At 41.1% G+C, this 24,013-nt stretch overlaps 4 protein-coding genes across 4 annotated transcripts; all 4 read right to left on the reverse strand.

The window, feature by feature from the left end:
* Positions 1-56: 56 nt before the first annotated feature.
* On the reverse strand, positions 57-12,376 carry kdm5ba (lysine demethylase 5Ba). The gene is made up of 27 exons (XM_062467522.1): positions 12,073-12,376; positions 10,318-10,395; positions 9,951-10,073; positions 9,653-9,823; positions 9,134-9,259; positions 8,851-8,944; positions 8,575-8,672; positions 8,206-8,364; positions 7,852-7,971; positions 7,586-7,744; positions 6,876-7,057; positions 6,563-6,725; positions 6,343-6,462; positions 5,998-6,192; positions 5,401-5,582; positions 5,131-5,255; positions 4,850-5,000; positions 4,587-4,707; positions 4,080-4,435; positions 3,107-3,245; positions 2,765-2,944; positions 2,515-2,679; positions 1,958-2,419; positions 1,776-1,854; positions 1,497-1,678; positions 1,103-1,375; positions 57-916 (listed from the first exon to the last, which is right to left on the reverse strand). The coding sequence occupies exons 1-27, from the start codon at positions 12,223-12,225 to the stop codon at positions 779-781; spliced, it is 4,494 nt and encodes a 1,497-aa protein (XP_062323506.1). The 5' UTR covers positions 12,226-12,376; the 3' UTR covers positions 57-778.
* A 703-nt stretch (positions 12,377-13,079) lies between these two features.
* On the reverse strand, positions 13,080-14,914 carry rabif (RAB interacting factor). Its single transcript, XM_062467591.1, has 2 exons — positions 14,360-14,914; positions 13,080-14,023 (listed from the first exon to the last, which is right to left on the reverse strand). The coding sequence occupies exons 1-2, from the start codon at positions 14,513-14,515 to the stop codon at positions 13,775-13,777; spliced, it is 405 nt and encodes a 134-aa protein (XP_062323575.1). The 5' UTR covers positions 14,516-14,914; the 3' UTR covers positions 13,080-13,774.
* A 154-nt stretch (positions 14,915-15,068) lies between these two features.
* On the reverse strand, positions 15,069-19,737 carry adipor1a (adiponectin receptor 1a). The gene is made up of 9 exons (XM_062467569.1): positions 19,591-19,737; positions 18,655-18,726; positions 18,348-18,567; positions 18,148-18,261; positions 17,798-17,969; positions 17,231-17,417; positions 16,898-17,085; positions 16,593-16,786; positions 15,069-16,469 (listed from the first exon to the last, which is right to left on the reverse strand). Exons 3-9 carry the CDS (start codon positions 18,489-18,491, stop codon positions 16,341-16,343), a joined length of 1,128 nt encoding a protein of 375 aa, XP_062323553.1. The 5' UTR covers positions 18,492-18,567; positions 18,655-18,726; positions 19,591-19,737; the 3' UTR covers positions 15,069-16,340.
* Positions 19,738-20,122: 385 nt separating this feature from the next.
* LOC134024858 (NADH-cytochrome b5 reductase 3) lies at positions 20,123-23,917 on the reverse strand. Its single transcript, XM_062467580.1, has 9 exons — positions 23,770-23,917; positions 23,358-23,498; positions 23,151-23,223; positions 22,848-22,954; positions 22,493-22,622; positions 22,003-22,086; positions 21,798-21,883; positions 21,537-21,636; positions 20,123-21,395 (listed from the first exon to the last, which is right to left on the reverse strand). The coding sequence occupies exons 1-9, from the start codon at positions 23,782-23,784 to the stop codon at positions 21,223-21,225; spliced, it is 909 nt and encodes a 302-aa protein (XP_062323564.1). The 5' UTR covers positions 23,785-23,917; the 3' UTR covers positions 20,123-21,222.
* Positions 23,918-24,013: the final 96 nt, after the last annotated feature.

The following is a 24,013-nucleotide window of genomic DNA, read 5'->3' on the forward strand; positions in this document are numbered from 1 at the left end:
ACTCCAGCGATACTACAAGTCGTGACAAAATTTTTTACAATAAATAATTCACATACTAATGGAAACAAATGTATTTATTTTATAATGCAAACAGCAACATATGAATTATATTATTTACTCGAAAGGAGGGAAGTGTCATACCCGTGGCAGTTAGCTAAATCACACAATTTGTATTAGCCATGTTACAAGTCCAAAAACAATACATCTTCACCCTAAAGCCTAAGAGAGCCTTCTATCAAACCATTTCTAAGCACAAACATAGCTCAGATAAAACTGAACTCAAATAGTTCAGTTATTGCTCAGATAATAATAATATTAGCTCTACAATTGTTGGAAGAGGGTTCACATTGTTCAGATGCATGTACAAAACAGTAGGTTCCAAAAATGTGTTGTCCAATTGACTTATTTTGGTTGAAAAAGAAATCCCTGCATTGTTGGTTCACATAACAAATGCATGAAAATAAGTCGAGTGAAAGGTTTTGCCCCACTTTGCAGTTGGAACCTAATGTGGTACTATCTGCATCAAGTCATTGCTTGGAAAGATGAGTTGATTGGCTGGGAAGCCAGCCACTATAACAATACAGTGACAAAAGTCTTTGTAGCTTTGCAATGTACAGTAGTTTGAGGAAGAAGTGGGGAAGTAGCACCGTTGTCACCAAGAGCAAGATCAAAAGGGAGGGCAACCGGTTCACAGGGCAGACAGTTCAGATATGACTTGTAGATACAAGTCAGATTTGACTTGGAACAAAACTGATTCTTCAAAACAGTTTTTTGGTCTTCACTTCCTCGAATCAAAGTCTGGCTGTGTACAGCTTATGCAGATATAGTCTTCCTTCTCCGCCTGCTCAGCAGACAAACCCACACAGACCTGGTGGAACCACTGATTGCAACTGCCGTCACATTGGACCCAATTCACCTGAGAATGATGATGAGGGGCAACAGAGGGGGGAAGAATCAATAAGAATCAAAAGGTTGAGTTCTGAAAATGTTTTGTAATTGTGTTATCCATGTTAAAGGCAGGGTAGGTAATGTTGTTGAGAAGCACTTCACGTCATATTTGCTCAAATATATACTATAACATTTTATACTGCGAGATACTAACCTGCTTTCCCTCTGGTTCCCTGCACCATGGAGCAGCACACAGTGACAGGTCTTCACCTTCTGAATCTGACGGGGAGCGGTCCGAGAGTGTGTTGGTGGGGGGCGAGGTCTCCTTGGACTCTTTGCGCTTACTTTCCTTGCTTGATTTGTCCCTCTTCTTACGAGGCTTCTTAGCCTTGTCCCTGCTCGGAGAGTCTGAGCTTTCCTTGCGTCGCTTGTTCTTCTTGCTGCTCTGGCCGTTTACCGCCTCCTTCTGAAGACTGACTACTCTGGTCTTTAAAAAAAACAGAAAAACACACACACACCATGAGGGATTTTGTTGATAAATGAAAAGAAAAAGATGATAGCAAAGTAATAAGCAAACATCATTTTCTTGTCTGTTAAGTCTAAATTACCTGGTGGGATGGAGGGTGGTGCTGGTGTTGGTCCTGATCTGTGCTGTGCTGGGAGTTGGGGCTGTCTGATGGCCTGGGTAACAGTCTGTGGAATAAGGATCGGTACAGCTGCTGCATCTCAGGCAGTGTCACCTGTAGCAGAAAGCCCTCCACCACTAACTCTTCCAATTCAGGGCTCAGTCCTGGAGGAAACGAAAACATAGTGGTGAACCTGGCTTATCTTGGTGGCTAATAGGGCCTAGGATATGTGCATTGGATGATAAATATTCCAACACTAACCCTTGAGAGGAATGCATTGATTGTCTGTGTAGAAAGACACCCCATTCGTATCCTGAGACATCCCAAGCCATTGTCTCACCTGTAAAACAGGAGAACCATAAGAAGAAATCCTCTAATAAAAAAAACAACTAAATCCATCATCTGACAGCTAGTGAAATTATGTTGACAGGAAAGGTGCCTACTTTTCCATTGGCCCCTGTGATAGGACTGGATAAGCTCCAGTGCTGATGAGTCATGGGGGAAAGACCCTCCAGCATCCCATCAGCAGACACCTGTTGTACTCTGTGTTGCCAGCGGACGGTCCTCTCAATCAGGAAGCGGAGGGCGTCCCCTTCGGGCAGCCGCACCCGGATCCTCTGCAGAGACGCCAGTAGGGGCAGTACCCTGTCTAAAGGGGGCTTCTCAGACCGCAGACACAGCGGACACAGCCAGGGCTGGTTGGGCTGAGGGTCAACAGACACACATCTGCTGTGGAAGGTGCCTCGACAGAGTTCGCACTGGAACATTGCACCTGATGGGGCCTTGTGGCACACACACACCCGGAGTGCACTACAGTCCCCTGTGAGGATCTTGGACTCGTTGGATGTTCTTAGAGTCAGTAGGGTCTCCATCTCTCTCTGATGTACCTCAGCCAGAGTGGCCATCTACACAAGGACAGAGTCACATTATGCATCCTATGCAAAAATGAAACTACTGCGACAGAACACCAAAACAAATACATTCTATCCCAAACACTTACAGCAGAAGCAGAGTCCTTGCTTTCTGAGAGAGCCCTCTCAACATCTGCCAGACAGTCTAGCTTGGCTGAGTTTCTCTTGTTGCTTGGACTAATGTCCTTTACTCTTTTAGGCTTTGTCTTTGGAGGCCCAGTCCACACTTCACACGTCCATCTCGGACACAGTACCTGTACACAAAAAATATTAACTGTTAAGCAAGTTGCCTTGGATCACATGAATTCATGTACATTTATGTTATCATTAATTTCTTGCCTCTAAAAGAGAATAGGCAGAGTTCCTAGTCAGGAAAGTCTTGGCTGCGCTCTCCTTCCAGGCCTGCACATCAGAAACCGTGGCCTCCAGTCGAGCTAGAGGATCAAGCCATACTGGGATGGCCTTTGCTCGGACCACCAAGTCAGAAAGACTGTCCAGCAATGGAATACGCCCCCCAAGCTGCACAGACAAAACATAACACTTAAGTGTCTTACACTTAAGTAGTAATCCTCAACACACTTAACCTTCTTTAAAACAAATTTCATTTATATCAAAAAAATGTGGGCCATTTATATATTATCCACTGGGCTTTGTTTGGTTGTACTGCTTTCATGATCTTACCTGGAGGGTCTCTGCCTCCTGTAGCCAGTATTTGGCTGTGAGGACCGTGTCCTTCATATGGAGACAGTTGGGAAGGTATGCCGGAATGCTCTCCACCTCCAGTAGAGCTGCCTCTACAGTCTTCACACAGTGATGTGGCCTATAAAGAAATTATTTAAGATATCACACAACTTTTATATACAGTTTGAAGTACTAATTTATGAAAATACATTGTCTGGTATTGATCTTTGCAATGGAGTTATGACCAGTCCAATATACAGTAGTAACTAATTTAAAGTAACATGTCAGGCAAGTCAAACTGATACTTTCTAATGTAATCTGTAGAAAGAAAATCACCCATTAAACTGGTAGAAATGACAGACTGGTCTCTCTATCAGAACTCTGCCATTAGCCAGCGAAGTACTTTCACAACAAACTGATCCTGTTAATCCATCAGGAAGCAGCTTTGCCAACCTTGCACATATCCCTGTGCTTAGGTTGAATTTCAAAGCAGCTTCTATAGTGGGTAGGCGTCAATACTATGCATCGACAGTAGGGCTGTGCGATATGACCAAAATCTTATATCCTGATAAAAATAATTTTATATCCCGATAACGATACATATCACATTATGGTGAATTTTCTGTAAATTAATAAATAGTTTATATAAAATGACCACATGGAGGCCAATTTCATATTACATTTTAAATGATAAAACACTCGACGAATAAAAAGTTCTTACTCATATTAAATTTTTCTCCTTTTCACGGCTCAACATTGCAACTATTTTGGTCATATATGCTCCCGAAATTTAATCTATGCAACCTCAAAATATATTTGGGAGTGTAGCTGACAACTTCTACATAATTCACAGGAAAGGTTAAAAGTGGAAAGGTCAACCTTTAAGGGCGCTGTATTATTTTATTTTTTTAGCAAAGATAATGGCTGGATTTTCCCTGGTGGATTGATAACATGTCCTCTGCCCAAGCCTCACCTGGCCTCCATGAGGCTAAGCGCCCGCTCCTCCCAGTGCTCTGAAACTGTGAGAAGCTCTTGCAGTCGGGCCATGGCCTTCTCGACAGAGCTGTGTGGGGCCAGGCCTACTCCTTGGTCTATCAGCCTCCTCATGGTGTCCAGACACAGGCTTTGGGTCTTGCTGCTTGCCTGATGCACAGCCTCCAGCCACCGGGCCTGCTCCAACCTCTCCCTGAGCGGGGCCAACTGCGGGAGCTCCACATCCAGGCCAAGGCTTATGTCCAGCAGACCCTGCAGCTCTGTGGGACTGGGGGCTTCCTCAATGAGGAGCTTCTCACTGCACTGCTGAAAGTCCTCCACCCGCTTCAGGAGGTCCTGATGGTTCAAAATAAGTTTAACTATAAAATTACACCACATATGATCTTTGGTGTAATTGTTTCGTAACGGTGCAATAGGTGCATTGCATTGTAACTGAAAAACATACCATGTATTTAACCGTAGAGGTAAATATCTGGGGCTGCTGTACCTTCAGTAAAGGGGCCTGGCGGATGTTGCAGGGCAGGTCATGTAACTGCTGGACAAATGACCTCAGCTCTTCCACAGTGAGCAGGTTCTGGCTCTGGGTCTTCCCTCCTCCAGACCGATACCTGACAAAACCAGACACACTTTGAGAACTGCCAGCCAAACTGCATTTTCTTCTGTGAACTTGCTGTTTAATATAAACATAAACACTGGAAATTGTTGCATGAAGTTAAATAAGAGTGTGTGTTGTCAATGCTGTATTAGTACCTGGTCTGCCTCTTCCCATTGAGTAGCTGCTGAGCCATTACAGCACACTTCTCTGCGTCCTGGGTGACGGCACGTAGCTGCTGCAGGAGGTCCTTCTCGGGGAACGCCTTCACCTCAGCCTCCTCCACCAAGGAGCGCAGCTCCTCCAGACCTGGGCACACAGAAACTGCAGTTAGTCCAAGCCCAAACACACTCACAATACACTAAGCATTGTAGAAAAAAAGTCTAATCTAACAATTAGTCTAATTATTAGGTCACAATTGTTATAATAAACAACTCGCCTCTCTTCTTGTCTTGTTTGGCCTCCAGTATGTCAGTGACGTTATAGACCCATTCACTTAAGGATTCAGCACGTAGTTTCACCGCTTCAAACATGGGGTACAACTGTGCCAGAGTGAACCTGTAGCTGTACGATCAAATACACGCAGGATATACAACAGTGTTTACAACTTTCACTTTCCTTCCATTTCCACTTACATGAAACGGATCAACATGGGGAAAATGATGTCTTATTATGTACCACTATGTGGTACCAGTAGGAATATACTCACTGGAGAGTATAGTTTTCAGGGGGGCAGGAGCAGAGGTCTTGGGCATGGTGCAGACACACCAGCTGCCCGGGACTGCAGGGACAGGTGAGGGCAGACAGGTAGCAGGTGGTCCGACATTTGGAGCACTGACGCTCTTCATCTGGCATCAGGTCATACTCTACCTTCTGGGAGTGCAGCACACCCTAGGGACACAGACACATGGTAGAGGCATTACTGCACAACGCTCAAACCTTTCAAAACATTTTGGGTGCCCCGTAGGTTCACTGGTTAAGTGTGGGTACCATGTAGGGTCTAAGATTAGCTTATAGGGCTAAGGCCTTACCGCTCTCTCTCCCTCTCTCACACTTCCTGTCACTTTTCACTATCTCTGTCCCATTAAAGCAAAAATGCCCTAAACATTTTGCTAAAGAAAACAAAAAACACCAGCATTATTAAGTTGCAATGATAACCAATTTTGATCTTTGTGCTTTGTCATTGGTCATTTGTCATCACCTTTATGGACCCAAATGTTTTCTGGAAAATATTCAAGTTGATGAGACAACCCTGAACTGACGGTCATTCCAACAGTATGAAAGAGTTACGACATGGTTCTCTTACCAACTTGCTGATTTTGCCCCGTAGGTCCTCCTCCTCCTTAATCATGTTCACCATGTCTTTCTGCACAGCTGAGGCTAGGACCACATCCATGGTACTGGCCTTGGAGGCCATCTTACAAACCATCTCATCATGGGAGAAGACGCAGTACCTATTCAGCTGCCGGTAATGGTCCACACACAGACGACCCATTGGCATCTGAGAACAACAGAGTAAGTTGCTCAACAGGAGAACAAAGCAACAGCATCAGAACAATGCAAGCTTGTGTTCTGGACAGTTAAACAATGCGATTATTTACAAGTAATGTCAGTTTAGATGTGTCTCTGAATTAGTATTGAGGTTTCTAACCCAGTCCATAGTGCAGAAGTTGACAGCCTCAGCAAAGTTGAAGCCCTGGTTAAATCCACTGTGGTAGGCTCTGGGAAAGGTGATAACAAACTCCCCAGCACACTGGTTTGTCCGAAAAATCTAGAAGAATGATGTCATGGTTATGTATAACATTTGCAAAGCGTGTAAAGGGTGAGACACCATCTTAAATTGTGATGGTTGTGGGCGTGTTTTTGTTTACCGGAACTCCATGGTTCATGAGTGTGTTGGGGTTCATCATTGTGACCAGCTGGTGCAAAAGATCAGCCTGGGATTCGAAGAGCTCAGGGGCCAGTTTCTTCATGACCCCCTCCAGCTGTTCAGCAGCATAACCAGGAGCTCCATACCACGTCTTGGGCTCCCCCCTGGGGACACAGCAACCATCAAGTCAAAAACACCATTGGCTATTCATCCACAGAAGCATGCATGACATTTACATGAGGAAAAACTGTTTGATTAATAACATTTAGAAATAACTACTAGAATCCAATTAGGCCTGAAAGTGTGTGCTGTACCAGTGTAGGTAGTTGATTGAGTAGCTCCAGTGGTCCTCGATGTGCCAACAGAAGGAAGAGAAGCACATGCCGACATAAAGCCAGGGTAACTTCATCCCACAGATGTCAGCCGTAACATGAGTCAGCACAGAAGACTCCATCACTGGCATGTTGTTCAGATTCCAGCCGCTGCTGAGGTACTCCTATGAGTCAGAGACAGGACTCAATATACTGTTCTACATACCTCCAGGTGACGTTTTCAACAGCTAATAGGTCAACTTATGTAACAATGTTTTACGAACCTACCAATTTTGGCTGAAATTCAAAATGATTCAAACCAAAATATCCCAACCCCTCCCTTCAAAGCCCCTCCCCCAAAACACATGAACGCACTGCCTGACTACTGCAGGGGAGGTAAGTAGACAGACAAGTAGCCTGTCTAATATTTGCATTCGGTCCAAATGCCATCCATTCGGTCCAAACTAAAAAGATTGGTCGTGTTTATAACAGAGAAGCCCAAAGATACCGGATATATTTCATTTTACTGTAAAAACGTTATATGTATTGGTTGTGATCAGGATTTGAAGTTTATTTCAGCAAATATGACAAAAAGTGTGTCTCAACATTACCGATTCTGCCTTTAATGCACCATTATCAATAAACCTTAGGAAGGTCTAGTAGTTTGAAAAATGCTCAGTCATAAATGGAAGGTAAGCATGTATTGTGCCTACCTCATCCTCAGAGGAAACTTGGAATGGTCCATTCTTGACAGGGAAACCACTGCCAAATTCCTTGGAGGCGATGTCTGCCCCATACTCCACAGTGACATCCTCCTCAATGGTGCTTACCATACGCCAGAACTCCTTTTCAACCAGTTCTGTTGGAACCATCTGACAAAGAGAACAGTCATTTAACCTAGGTCCAAGGAGTCCGGCTGCACAACAGAATATAAGGCATTTGTTTATGCCTGAGGAGGAACAACCTTTGCAAAACTTACATGAACTGGCATATTGAAATAGTCTGACTTAAAGGAATCAGCCATGTCTCCAAAAGTTTGTAAGGTGTAGTCCCTGCTGGCCTGCTCAAAGCCAAAGGCCACCTGAGGTTTGCCGCATTCCTAAGGATGGACAATAGAACAAGATCTAAAATTGTACAAAGTATATGTACACATCAAATACCCTCAATTAATTGTTCTAATCAAATAAGCAGAACACAATTAGCTTTACTTGATTTTGGAGGAGTAAGTAAACAGCAGGAATAGCTCCATTGGTTGCATGTGTATGTTCTGTTTTCATACAATCAGTGCATTAGGATAATAAGGATGGGGAGAGAGTGGCAGAAAATCGAACACCTGCGCCAGACACTTGGGACACCTCCAGTCTCCTTTGGGGACATCATGGAGAGGTGGGATCAGACAGAAAGTGTGGTAGCTGTCGTCACAGCCATCACACAGCAGCAGACGGTCCTCTGCAGTCCCACTGCCACACACTAGACACATGTATTGGTCCATCTAGGAATACAGCACAGGGTTAGGTTAGGCCTTCTCCATATATTAAATCAACAAATATAATATAGTGGAAGTCATATACCATACAGGTGGACGCCGTCATAGAAAGTATTTAAAAACAAACACACACTGCTCAAATGCTTTTTCTATCATAATCCAAGTATAAAAGAGGCGTATAGTATAAAAGTGTTTTTTGTAATAAACTTTACTCACTGTGGGGTCGTTTTTCTTAGTCAGTAAATTTTCTTTGTCCGTGATTAGCTCCTCATGCTGTATGAGTTCCTGTTTCACCTCAACAGGTGTAATTTTCCCTGGAAGGCAGTTGTAAAATGGTCAACTGAGATCAGCGATTTAACTATAGCAAAAGTCTTGTTCTTACAGTATATTGTAAAATCTCTTTCCTTCTACAATACTTGCAAAACATCATGTACATATTTGGTGCAATCTAGACTGGAGACTAAACTGATCAAATCTTTTGTCAATGCTCACCAGGCTCTGGTTTGACCACACATGAGCCCATCCTCCTTCTAAGATTCGGCCGATTTTCACACACTTCGCTTGGCTCAGACTTTACACATCCTCCCTGCCAATGAGACCGGAGAAAGAATGAAGTAAAACATTCAAGACAGTAAGAAAAACAGTGGGATTTCTCAGAAGACATCGGTATTTGATAGACACTGATCTTGTTTTGTGCAAATGAAGTTACAAAGTGGGCCTACCTCATCTGCATGATGTACTATGATAGGGCAGCAAGAACAGGGAAGGGACTCACCTCTGATCTCATGCGCTTTGCTCTGCGCGCCACACTGCAATTCTCCACGGGCTGGACAGACTGGCGTTGGGGCAGATCATGGGGAGTGTACTCCTTGTCCTTGGTGTCACTGGTCAAGGTGGGTTTCTGCGTGAAACAGTAGAATGGGATTGTAGAGACATCACAAAGACAGGTTCTGCACAATAAATCACTGGAGTGCAGCTGCTTAATCAGAACAACAATTGAGCCTGATTTAATAGTCTCATGATGCAGCTACTATACAAGGAGAAAACAGGGAAAAGGGAAGAATGAAATAAATAAACAAAAATGGGAAAGAAACAAGCCACAAAACTTTAAAGTTTCAGTGACACAGGTCTTCTTTCAGGTCACATCTATAACTCAGTAGGCCAGATGGTGGAACCAACTCCTTACATAGTAAAAGTTCCTTTTTGAAAGAAATGGTAATGAGGAGAGCTGTGTGTGTTTTGGGTATGCATATGACAGTTACAAGAGTGCCAAACAGGGAGAGTCGTGACTTACCAGAAGGTTAGCTCCAGTCTGAAACAAGTTGTACGGGTAAAGGATCCTCTCATAGTGCGCCCGTAGATGAGAGCCAATAGCCTTACCAGGAGCAAACCCCATTTTAACAGATATCTTACTCCATCGCCTCTCTCTGCATACTGCATCAAACCCCCCTTCATCCTTCACCAACTGGGAAGAACATATGTAACTCAGTAAGTTTTCAGGTTGAGACACATCAAAATGAGCGGCACGCTGTTCAATTAATGATGTCGTATGCGCTACAACCAGGGTGTGAAAGGCGTAGTAGGCTACATACCTTGTTGAGTTGGTATAGGTCCAAAATCTTTCTTTCTACATGAGGAATTTTCAATGTGCATCCTTGCAGCTCCCAGAACTTGGCTATTTGATCAAGGAAGTTGAGCTTGACTCTGGTCTGAGCCTACTCAATACAGACAAACAATAGAAAAATAAAAAATATGCCACCATCCCAATTGCAGTGTTGTACGATTATTTTGAGAAAAATAAAAAAATAAAAGATTCTCCACTACACTTCCTGGAAGAAGTGAATAATGCTGAGCTTTACCAGCACAAATATGTTTCCCTCATCTTTTGACTTGTGGTTAAGTACATTAAATTCAATATTTGTATAGACTAATAATCACAAACTGAAAAAAAGGACATACCTCCAACTCATTAAGCCTTTGTATCCGGGGGTTGAAATGCAGTCTGTCCACATCACATGCAAATGGTGGCTGCCATTCCTAGAGGAGCAAACAATACCATCTTATCAACTGAGCACCACTGTCTTTTCACAGTTCACCCTCAACTTGGAAGAGTCAATTAACCAAATCTAGAGAAAACCATAGCTTGAGATATGGCAAAACATTTATTTATAAATATATATTTGGAGGGTTATATGTGCACATGATGTGGAGGTTGTCCAAGTATTTAAATAGCGACCTGAGAAATGTACCAAAGCCACTGAGAAAAACTGGTATCATCAGCTGCATCACGGGCACTGCACTATCTAGAACTATGGTGTCACCGACATCTTACTCAATGACTGCCTCGCAGGCACTGTACACTATTGGGACAGTAGGCTATCTTTTTAACTATATGCTTTAAATATTACACCCACATGCAAAACAGCCTTTTAAAGTAAAGTAGTGCCTTCCTGTGTATTCACATTGCTTAGGCTGTATCATCTGAAGCAAGACGATGCAAGCTTTCATTTAAATAAAGAAATTGTGGGTTATCATGTACAATGTTTAAAATGAATCGATTAGCCTAAACAAACCATGACAAAGATAACTCTCTAATGCCATCTGCAGTATATGTTAAGATAATAACAACTGTATATTATATTTTGTGTATTACTTCAGTTTTTACTTATTCTGTAACAGTTCAACACACGAATAATGTATGATTAATACAGGGAATTTAATTGACTACCCAGTTTGTCCATATGCAAAACAAAATCCATTTGGAATAATGCAGTCAAAAAAATGGAGGACTTGTCCAAGCCAGGTCCACATCAAACACTTATGATGAACTGGTCTAGGCAGTTGTTGGCAAATACACCACAATATCTCATCATGTAACACTATAAGCTGTTCCTAATACCCTTGACGAGACTTTTCAACGATACTGTAGGGTGCCTTAAACCAACCTACACCTATCCAAATGATTGGTAAATTTAGGAAGTAAATACCAAAGTCATTCAGTGTTGTGATAAACTTATTTAGAAATGTATTTTGCACATTTGTAGATTCTACAATTTCTACAATATACACTTCCATTTTACAACCCATCCTTCCGTTCCTCTCCATAAAGACGTGGTCACGATGCACGTAGCTGTCACGGCAAGCATTAAAAACAAGGCAATGCAATGGGATGAACCATGTTAAGACGACTTTTGTATTAAGCTGTGAGCCTGTAAGTATGCAACAGCCGTATTTTAATTACTGTAGATGCTAAATGAACATGGTTAATGTCAAGCGGCATGATGGTGAATATCATTTCCGTGTCCTTTCAAAACATCCAACTCCAAAAAGGAAGTGAGCAAGTCTGCTTGTAATACACGACCAATTTATAATGAAGTACTCTTCACCTAGAAACGTTAAAAGTCAACGTATATAACGCTTAGGTGCTAATTACTTTAGAGAGTGTTTTTCAGATGTAACTTTGTAGCGACTAAAAGATGATGATTCGAGCGCGTGCATGAGTGGACATGCAGTTACTAATACACACCACACTAGCTAGACAACTACGTTACGTTTGCATAGGGCTAGCAAGCTAGCTAACAATTCAACTGAAGCCAATCCGCCATGTTGAAAATCTGTCTAAAAAACAACATAACGGCCAAACATAATCTCAACGATTGTTGACCAACTCTAGCTTAAAAAGATTTGATTTGCAGCCTGATAAAATACACCAACCTGCGGCGGTCTAACTTTGCAGATTCCAGTTTTCTCTGCAATAGGACGTATTTTGTTGATATACGCAAATGGATCGGCAAATTCCTCCCAACTGGGCTCAAAAACAGGACACTCCGGTGGAGCAATGAACTCGTTTAGTGGTTGTTGGGTCATCGTTGCATCTTCATTTAAAATATTAGAGATGTACTATTACAATGTTCTAACTAAACTTCAATAAAACTGTCTTCTCTATTGAACTAGCTACTCCCTTTAAATCGGTCAATTAAGAACATCACCACAGTTGCTCTCACGCACTATCCGAGTCGTGGAACAACTCCTACTTCCGCTTCAGAAAGTAGAGACCTTGAGTTATGCACAATGGCAACAAAGAATCCACATATAAATAAAAACACAACTTTTGTGATAGATGCAAAAGTCACAATTATTTATAAATCCCTTAATATTATAATCTAGGTCAAAAGAAAATGTGTATCCACATTTCATTGTACAGTCAAATGTAGATAGAATTTGAGTGCGCGTCAGCAACTAAAATGAATCAATCAGTTTAGTACATAGCAAGGGCATACTGAAGTGTTCTCTGTACTTCCTTACTAAGATTATACCAACAAGTATATATAAGTATTTGACGTAGAATAGGGCAACGGATTACTGAAAAATGTAGCAGATCGTTAAATTGAGTTTTTCTTTTCAAAACGAAGGAAACATTTTCGGTGTCAACTAGTCTGCAAAAGTTATGTTTCAAGACAAACGTAAAGATAAGCGTATTCATATCATAACATCATAGTGACCGGACCTCGTTTTTTAAATGGCCTCGATAGACTTCATGATTGGGTAGTCGTTCTCTGCCAGGAGAGGGTGTGTTGGAACAGTGATCACAAATGCGATATAACTAGGTATGTTTGTATATGTTACATATAATGTGAAAAATGCTCGATAACTACACATTCTGGACGTAACAAGCATACCCTTTCTAACATAGCCTAATTTTACAATCAGAAAAAGCAAATGCAGATTTACTTTGGGATTGAATGATACGAATTTAATTTTTAGGTTTATGCTCAATGCTATAAAATGACTAGGTACAAAGAATGCAACTTTGTTGTAAAAGGTACTTGATGTGATGATCCTGTTATGGTTAGTATGGAGGCAAACTTTCCTGCTGACCAACAGCAACAGTGGCTTTGCCTATAGTAACAGTACCACAGTACTGACTATTATACCACAAATTAATTTAACTCATCAAGCAAAAGCCTCCCTCCCTAGTCAGCAGGGGAGACTCGGGGAGTGGTCAAGTCTATCGTAGATGATAACGAGTAGCCTACCTAATACTGTAGCACAAAACATATTACGAATTGTTCAACACATCAATTCAAATTTCAATCTCCATTAATATTAACCGAGGGCAGTAATAATATTTTTTTAATTTGGAAAATAATACGTACACATGCACATGTAGATTGAGTCCACCTACACCAGAGGGCTTATAGTTACAGTAGTGAATTAATCAACAGCTTCATAGAATTCATCCATATGAGAAGCATTTTTTATCAGAATAACAAGAGAATAGTAAAGAGTATTCATTTGTTAGATAAACATGTTTTATATAAAACACCCAACCCCACGCTGAATGGAAAAAATAATGAATTACAATTGGAGAAGAAAACAAAAATCTTGTTTTTCAAAGTTCTGACAACAGACCATTTTAGGCATGGTCGACCCTATCCAGAGCAACGTAAAAGCTCTTTTTGTCATCCAAGCAATGCCAACCTATGGGTCCAATCTCACAGTCTGCACAAATGAGATACTTGATTCGCCCCACGTCCTTGGTAAAGCCAACGTTCTCAAAGGTGTACATGTCGTCGACTAACCAATGCGTGGTCAGCGTGTCCCCATCCACAGAGCCCTCTGATTGGCTGATGGTGGTCTTTTTTCGCATAGAAGGCAGGAAGATCTAATAAATAATTGTAAGAACAAAAAACACAAGATTCTTGATAAATAGGTTACCAAGTTTTATACAGTCAATTGTTTCAAGCCATGCAGTCTCAAACTACGCCATGTAGGCTACATGGTATTGTTTAATGAGCAAAATACACTTTAAAAAGTAATGTCTTCTGCTATAATTACAAAACAGTTAAATGATACAATGTTTTGTCGAGTAGCCTACATTTCATAGGCCTACGTAGGCTATATGAAATGACAGATGACATGACAGTGAAATTGATCTTACTCGGTATCACATTGGGTGTGTCAGCTTACTTGTTTTTATTGCCTTAAGTGTGAATCTTACCTCCCTCTCTGTAAAAATAGCCATTCCTGAACAGAGAACCTTGGATCCGCAACGTTGGCATAAAACTGACTTTTTATTCTTCCCATCGTCTGACACCAGTGCAGATCGGTCAATAATGGATCCTTCGGATGAGGAGCTCTTTACACTGTTGTCCATTTTGAGTGGTGATATAATTTAAATTATTTGACTTTGGTATTCATAAAAAAATACCAACGTGGTGATCTCAAAGTTAAATATTTTCTACAATTCGAGTTGGCTATCTAGCGAACCAGACCATTAAGGATGGACCATAAAATGAACTGGCTAGCTAGCTGATTAGCCGGAACTTCCGAGTCGTATCCTCTATTTCGTCATCTTTCCTTACCAATTTGGTGTTGCCAAACTGCTTTATAAAGTCAGTCAATGTGAATCGTGAATTAATACAAATACCATACTCTAGTACAGCACACACATTGTAACTAAATTGAATGAAAGGTACAACCTCCTGCGATCTTAAGGCATTTCATGTCAGCGTGATAATGTGCACCGTTAATATGATTCCTTCCGCAAAATCCATCTAACGAAAGTTCCATGGTAGACGACTGCAACTCTTTCAGTGCAAATGTCCTTTGACCATTCCATAGTTTTAGTAAGAATATAAGACAAAAGAAAAAATGTTATTTGTAAGTATATGGGTGTGTGGAAACATTTTAGAACAAACATGTTTCAATTGGTTTCAATTTTAGCATTAATAAATATTTATTATGTTTACATTTCAAATGTATGATTCATCACTTTTCTACACAGGACACAACACAAAGTCAAGAATACAGAGATTGCTTAGTCTTTGTAATAAAGCCGCAATAAGTCAGCTTTAAAAAAAAAAAGTCTTAAACAGCAGTTTGAAAAAACCTATTGATGGAGTTCAAAATTCTCATTGGATATATGGAAAAGCAAACAAAGAGGTAACTATATCTTGAGATCCAAATTAAGTTCACTTGACTGTAATATTGGCCCATCTATTTCAAAACTATTTCCAGTGGCCTAAGGCACTGGAATACTAAAGATAATTTCATATATGTTCTGCATGGTGGGTTCCATGCAGTTGCGTGGTTTACAGTTTAAATTGTTATAATAATATATACTGCTAAGGTGCATTTGACCTTTTACGTTTTCATAGCATCCAGAAATATAGTTTAAAAGAAACAGAGCTCAAGATCAGAAGGTAACCTTGACCTTTTCCCAGATTTCCCCCATTGTGCGTTGCCCAGACAGTTTCATTCCAGCAATCAATCCTGTAAGATTTAGTTTGATTGAAAAGGGATGAAGACATACGGTACAAACACCAAGTCTTGTAGTCACAGAGAAAGTTCATTCAAAATGTATATTATTTGATTTTTAAAATACTAAATCAAAGTAAAGGTCTAATAATAATGCTGTCAATTCTGAGTGAAATATCAAATTAAGAAGGTTGACAAATATTTTCTATCATCTAGCAAGTAGATATGGTTTGATTGCATCTCAATTATATTGGACAGACATTTTATTCAAGTACTCTTATGTTGCCGTTTGGGTCTGTTAACCCAGTTCCTTGAATAAAAGTGAGTCAAACTCAACCTGCATCATGTTAATTACAATCTTCCAACAGCTTGATTTAGGAAGATCTACAATTTGCCTCTTGAAAATGGGCTTTAAGAACTTTTTAATCTGGCCAAATTCCCATATTGTTCTTCATGAGCTAAAATGAAGGGAGTACCCCTAGGTTATTACAAAAAGTGGTGCTGCAACACTGCGATTCCACTCCTTTGTTCAGTGTCTAATGCTACTTTAATGAAGGTAAAAGGAGCCAAAACATCACCATCAACCAAGTATGACATGAAAAAATAAGGACAGGAGTGGAGAAGACCAACAAGTGACCATATTGAGTTCCAGCAGCAGTTTTTGGGGGTATAGGAAAGGGGCTTCAAACATGGAAAGACTGAAGGGGACATGGTCAGGCCTCTCAGAGGAGGGTATCATCTGTGCAGCCTCCCTCCAGGCCATATCGGAACTCTTGGAGGTTAGAGACTCCATAAAAGTGAATGAAGGCGGCCGCCACCACCAACACATGAAAAATCTGATGGGAATGGAACTAGAGAGAAAGGGAGAGGATGGGGGACAAAGAAGGATGTCAAATCAGAATTATGCAACACTTATTAGCAATATTTCATTGTTATGACAGCAAACCTGTGCAGTATTGCCAATATACACATACCCAGATGTCACACTTGCCAGGGAAGTAACGTTCAGGAATCCTGGCAGCATACAGTCCAGCCCCAGTAATGTACATGGCCCCCATCAAGTAGAACCAGCCCATCTGGCCAACTGTGGTGGCTTTTACAAAGCCCTCTTCAATGGTAAAGTGCATGGTAGGGACAATGCCACTCAGTCCAAGACCCATAAACACTCCTGTAAGACACATGAAGTTAGGTGTTAATAATATATTATAAATAAATTATTATAAAGTAAGCAGGTAGCGTATGAAAGCAACAATTTTGTACTTTTCACTGTGAATGTTACCTGCTCGTGTGGGCCTGTGCCGGGGGGTTGAGAAGCGGTCCCACTGAGCCACAATGATGGCAGCAATGCCCAACACACAGACAATGGTGAGGTAGATGAGTCGTGGTTGAGGGGAACAGTAGAAGGAGTAGTAGAGCCAGGGCACAAAGGAGCCCATGATCAGAAGGGCAATGCCCGAGTAGTCAAGCCTGGCAACAACAGGTCACATTTAAATGACACAAAAGATATGCTCGATTTATCCCACTTGTGTGTATATGAAAAGATAAACAATACAAACAGTAATTTAATCACACTGTCTTTCCCATTGTCCAGGTAGAGGAGGAGTGGCCTTACTTAGAGAAGGTGCGAGACACTTTCTCGGAATGGCAGTAGACGGTGTGAAAAAGCCAGGAGAAGCTGAGACAGAGCACTGCTCCCAGGAAAAACATCCCAAAAACCACCTTCTCCTGCAGGGGGGCCATGAAGTACATGTTGGGCCGCAGCATGGTGAGCGTACCCAGACAAATAAACAAGATCAGCCCTGGGGAAGAAAGAATGAGGTCATCACAAGTGGATCACAGTGTAGTTTAGAGCTAGAAATTCTGGGCCTGATTCCTACATGGACCACAAATCCTGACAGGAGATAGGAACCAGTTCAGGCAAAAGATGCAGAAACCTAAATATCTGGAGGAACTTTAACATTTACAATGTTACAACTAATATGTTAAATTGTATTCTCACTAATAAAAAGCATTGTAGTGTAGACTTTTGTAGTACAGAATATTTTGCCGGACAGGCAGATAGCTGTAAGTTAAGTTTTAACATACAAATCAGATATGGTCTGAACATTTGACGTACAAACAGGTAAATTGGAATTTATAACATAAAGGGGAAAAGTTCAAAAAGTGTGTTCAAGCTCACCTAGAAGATGAGTCCAGATATTTCCAGTCTCTGTATGAATCCTGAAGATGCTTCCAAAGCAGGCCCGGAAGGAGGGCATGGGGGGTCGGTGTCCATGGAGGAGGTAGTCATTGTCCTTCAGCCACTCCGGCAGGACGTGAAAGGGAATGACCCTCCAGCGCCCCTCCCACACCTGTAAGATTAATATGTTGTTTCAGTTTATAAATTGCTTAAGAATCCTGGGGCCAACAGGAAAAACCAGTTGTGGAGTGAGCTGACAAGTTGCAGACATCAACCTCAGGTGCAAAACATATTTTGACTCTGTGGTGCCCAAGATAGGTTTACACAGGATGACAGAGAAGAGAACTTACTTTGTGTACAAATTCCTCCATCTTTTCCATGGCATGGTGAGCCTGAAGGGGCAATGTCAGGACCTCTCCGACCTCATCATCCTCCTCCTCGTCATCAGCAAGCACAGAGGCTCCCTGTGGATAGAGTAGAGTGCATGTTAAGTTCATGGTGATTATTTAGAGGACAATTCTCAATACAGGTATTTTACTCCAACACTCACCTCTGACAGCATGCCTTTGTTGCCAGACTGCCGCCCCCCCTCCTCTAGCAGGGGTCCCAACTCCATCAGTTCCACGTCTGGGACGCGACAGTCCTCAGAAATCCGACAGTCTGCATCACTTGCAGAACCGTTTCGGCCTGACATAAGGAGACTGCCTGATGTCCTATTCTCCGTCTCTGTGTCCTGCTGAAGCCTGACACTTCAGTTGTCACTGAGGACACTGAAAAATAACAAATGCATAAAAGCTCTGTGACATGCAAAATAAACAGCTTCTAAGCTCTCTTTTAAGTGAAGGGTTCAAATTTACCTCTGACAACTGCAAGTGATTAGGAATTTATGGGGTCTTCACGTCCAAATGGTTTATATACTCTCTCTTGGACTGAAAAACAAAATGTGTTGAGTAGGCCTGAAACCTTTCATATGAATGTTGTGGCGGTCAGTATATTGACAATACTCTGGTATTAAACTATAGACAACCTGAATTCAATCAATGGATTCAATAAAAAAAAGTATATCTCGGACCCACAGAACAATTATAAATGTCTAGCCCTGGCGACACAAAAAAAAACTCTACTTAGGATGTTAGCGTATGCTGCGACTTTGGAACCCGCTGACTACAGAAACAGCTAGCTCTGACGTTAGCTAGCAAGCAGCGAAACTCAAGTCACAATAGTAGACTAGCTATACAACTCAAGCTAGTTTAGCTAGCTAGCTACAACAAAACAGTTCTCCACAACCTAATCTAACGACGCGTTAAGTTAGCTAGCTAACTGAACCAATTCGGGGAAACAAGCACTAGCCTACAGTATTGCACGATCATGTCGAGTGACGTTCGCTAGTAACAGCTAGCTAGACAACTAAGATAGAGGTTAGCTGCAGTACAAGACAAATGAGAACACACAAAGGCTACCCAAACGCATCCAACCCAATCCTGTTAACTAACGATAGCTACATAATATATAGTTACAATTGAACTGATTTGATTACTGATTGCTTGCTCACTGCATTTCAAGTTAAATAGCTAACTGGCTAGCTTCTGCTAATAGTAGCCTAGCTCGGTTATATTCAGCCGGAATCGGTATCGATTCTGTAGCTAAGATACACAGTCGATAGACACAGCTAACACATCTCTGGTGTAACTAAAACTAGGGGTCTCACTCCAAAAAGTAAAAAGACATGTATTTTGCCAGTGTAACCTAATAATGTGAGATACTGTTTTAAAATGTTCATTGAACGGACATACCAGACTCTCCAGGGTAAAACGAAATTTGATCCTTCCGGATTCTCACACAAAAACAAGCCGAACCCCCCCCTGCAGTCAACACAACACCGCTAGTCTAATGAAATGACAACCAAAAAGTCGAGTTTCAACTGGCTTGACGCGTCTCGTTTCATAAACAATGACCCAGCATCCCCACCTATTTGGACGTGCACGGCAAATGTTATCCCGCAGTAGGCTAGCATCGGCCCTTTGCAATTATATCTATTTAGCTAATATCAATCTTATTCATGTTTAACATTGTTCTTTAACTATTGAGCAGAATCAGCAGATATATATTCTATACGGACAATTTAGCTTTGTATCTCCATTTGCATACAATCTCCCATAATCCTATTCAATATAGCATAGAACTGAACAGCGCGCTAGTGGAGAGGACATTTTACAACTACCATTTTGTCTTATCTGACCAAATACAAAAACAATTTTTTCTCGAAATAATGCTATTGGTGTTCCATTCAATGTAACAAAGAGTGCAAAGGAGGAAGTAGTCTAGTTCTCAGGACAGCTCACAAAACACTTTTATTATTGAGTAAACGTCAAATGTCCACGCACAAAATATTGTATGCTAACTGGCATATTATTTGAATGCATTGCAGGTATTTTAAGCGAGTTTTATGTGCGTTATAAGTGGCGTTTCAGCATTTTTATGTTAATAGCTGAGGCTTAAGGGATACCAAAGGATTTAAAGCATACAACATTGAACAAAAGTGTAGAAGGGCTCAAAATCTTGAATTCGCATAGCTACAGTCTAGATACATCCATCCAATGTTACCTCATGGACTGCTTCAGCAGGGAGATCTGTACACTAGAAAGAGGTTTAAACATGATCAGAAGCTGAACATGTTTCCTAGCCCCTGGGGCTGAACCCTTTTGGAAACGGTGGTCTTTTGAAATCCTGCCTTAGTTGCAAGAGAGACAAAAATGGTCAAAAGCAAATAGATGCCTCACTCCTGGAGACATTAGTGAAATCACTGCAGATACTACCACCCCCAGAGGTTCATGTATTCTGGGAAGGTATTTGGAAGATAAACCAAACGTCAAAGACCTATAGGGGATTTTTCCCCCCAAACAAAAACCAACTTGAGCAAGGGACAGCCACAGGTAGAGAGGTACGGATGGAACTCTACTTGTTTGACTCATGGATTAAACCTACGAAAACTGAGTCTGTTTGGAAATTAACTTTCTTTTGCCTTACATCATTTCTTTAATGCTGCATCAGTGGCTTTCACTGATATTTGAATTTTATTTAAATTAGCAAAACACAACAAAATGCATTCATATATCATCTCAAATACAGCATTTTATCCAGTGTATTGCATCTACTGGAGTCTAAAGGCAGAGCAAAAGAGAATAAATATAACCTGTTCTGACAAAGGCTTACATGGTATAGTGTTCAACTAACATAAGACTAACTCTCTGATCCTTTACTTCTTATCCTTCCATCTTCATTAGTTGAACAAGATACATCAGATGACTTTAGGAAATGTACTTTCATATGTACTTGCCTCCAGAATCAAAGAGTGGTTTTAAGTATAAGATATACCCATTCTCAGGACATCAGTAGGTCAGTGGTGTCTCGCAACATAAGGGTGGCTAGTAGGCAAAGCGCTGACTGTTCCGGTATCCCAACTTGTCCAGATTTGGGTTACATGCAAACTGGATCATGGGTGGTGGACCACACATGAGGATCAGGCTGTCATCAGCAGGGACAGGCAGTTGCTTCTGGATCATGTCTGCATTGATGAAACCCTCACTGTACTCCCAGCCTGAGTTAAGACGACAACAGAAGCAGAAATAAAGAGAAGATAGTTATTTATGTGACATATTTAGTACTGTTTGAAGAACATTTGACCACAATACTATCTTAGCTACTACCTTCTAGCATATAGTGCTTTGAAAAAACATACCCTCAGGTGCTCTGTCAACAGTAAACCACAACCTAAAACGATCTGGATGCCTGGCCTTCAGCTCCTCCAGCTCATCCCTTAGCAGGATGTCCTTCTCAGTCTGTTACTCACACACATCATTTTGTCAATAAAGGGAAAATTATTCAAAACCTAATATAAAACCAACAGTCATCCAAAGGGTTAGAACCACACAATGAAATGATTAGATCATAATTCAAGTTGAATACAAAATCCTGGATGGGAAACATTTAGGCCAAACACCTGGTTGGCAAAGAGCAGGCTGCAAGAGGTCTGGTCACTGGGGTCCTTTAGGATAGCACGCACTAGTTGTAGCATTGGGGTGATGCCTACATACAAGAGGGAATCAAGAGAATGAATGGATGTAGACCAATAAAAAGCACACACACCAGGCATGTATACTTGGCACCACATCAATCAAAGTCTCCTTGGCAGGATCAAGATTCACCTGTTCCTCCTGCTATCAGGCCAACAGAACGTGCAGCTTTGGTCTCAGCCGGGGACTTCTTTTCAGGCTGAATAGCAAACTGCCCTGTAGCAAGAATCAGAGTAACACAACTTAATTGAGCCTTATTTGTTGAGGGTGTGTAGAGTTTGAAACTAGTTTGGAACAAGTTTTATTAAGCAACACTAGAAACGTCATAGAATAGTATCTGAATTGTTATAAAGATAATGGCCTGTATTATATGCATTACCAAGCTTTGTTTTTGTTGTTTTTCTGAAGCTCTCTATGTATAAATGTAAAGGCTTTATTGGCCTAATGCAAAATGGGCTAGAGTAATTTAATCTGTATTTTAATTCTTACCAACTCTTGGCACACAAAGGATTGAAAAAACTCAGTAATGTGTCCACATATAAATCACTTGGACACACCCAAATACACAAATCAGCAATACACACAGAACTACTCTTAGTGTAAAGATTAGAGTATAACTAACCTTGTCCTTTGTATTCAAGAAGCCCTCCTGGCCCTCGGAAGTCCACAACATCTCCTAAATCAAGACTCTCCAGATACTGGGACATCTTGCCCCCTTCAGGGAACTTAGGGTGGACATTCCTGAAATAAATCTGTGGGGAAAATCATTTTTATGAAAGAAACTAACAACTGCTACCTGCTTGGTATTTTACATTTACAACATTTAGTCATTTTCCTTCTTCCTTGCTTCTATCAGTTGATTCAGTGAGTTGTTGGCAATGAGAATAACAAAAATAGTAAACTATCCCATGGGATAGTTTACTATTATTCCAATATTGCATATTCCAATATTGTATGAATTGATTTGTCAACTATACCTTTACAACCAAGTCCACATATCCTTTGTCATCATCACTGGAAACAGGGGTGTATGGCCGTACAATTAATTTGCCGTCAATATGGGCGGAGAGATAAATATGCTTTCCTGAGGAAAATGATGGAAGAGCTTAGTTAAATTACTCTAAGACTAACTCTGACTGTTTCAACAAAATATATTCGGCCCAATGCTGACTTTGAAATCTAGCAACAATTATTAAATTATTGTTAGATTTATCTATAGCTTTAATAATGCAAGTTTTAGTCCAAGATTACCAAAACCGAAGTAGCCATTGAGAACGTACCTACAGGCAAGCCTAGAATATGCTCTTCAGAGGGCAGAGCAAATCGGAACCTGCGAGTATCATGATTAATTACCTATAACAAGATATTAGAGTCAGGGTAAAATCCAACCAAGCGATATAAATAATTCGTGTGTGGAATATTAGTTCATACAGACATCATTTTGGTCTTATTATTGATCCGATTAAATGGTCGAGACGATACATTACCTCCTTATCAATGAGCCTCAGCTTGTATTTAATAGAAGGGTCCTGGAGGGTCAGAATAGGTTTTTTCTTCTTGCTCAGGTAACAGATGATGCCCACAGTAGAAAGCAAAACTACTCCAACAGTCACAACCACTGTTGTGGTCTAGACGAAACATAGGAGGCACACATGAGTAGAAAGCTACCACAACGACAATAATGAACAAACTGTCAGGCCTTGCATGAAAAATTGTTGGCATTACGTCAAATGTATCAAGGGGAATGGTTCGATTAATTAGAGTTGTTGCTAGAGTTTAACGTTAGTTCACTTTGTTTAGTACACTTGGCTGGCAAATGAACAAACACACAGCTAGCTTGCTAGTTGCTAGCTAGCCAATAGTACAGTATTCAGGCAAGCAGTTTTAAATTGGTTTTACCAAGGCGTATTTCATGGCGAGTCCGTATCACTGCAAGGTCCTATTAATAAGAGGGCACATCCAAATATAACGTCCTTGGGCAAGTGACAGGAGCTTTTCTGTGGGCACACCCGTGGGGATGTATTTACATGTGGCACCATAGTGTCAACTTCCGTTTAAATGGGTAGGACCAGAGAATGTCTAATATGGTAGGACCAGGGAAGGACGGGGTGGAACCTTACAGGCATTGGGTGGAACCGGTTGC

Source organism: Osmerus eperlanus, chromosome 1 (assembly GCF_963692335.1).
Source record: "Osmerus eperlanus chromosome 1, fOsmEpe2.1, whole genome shotgun sequence".
Taxonomy (NCBI): domain Eukaryota; kingdom Metazoa; phylum Chordata; class Actinopteri; order Osmeriformes; family Osmeridae; genus Osmerus; species Osmerus eperlanus.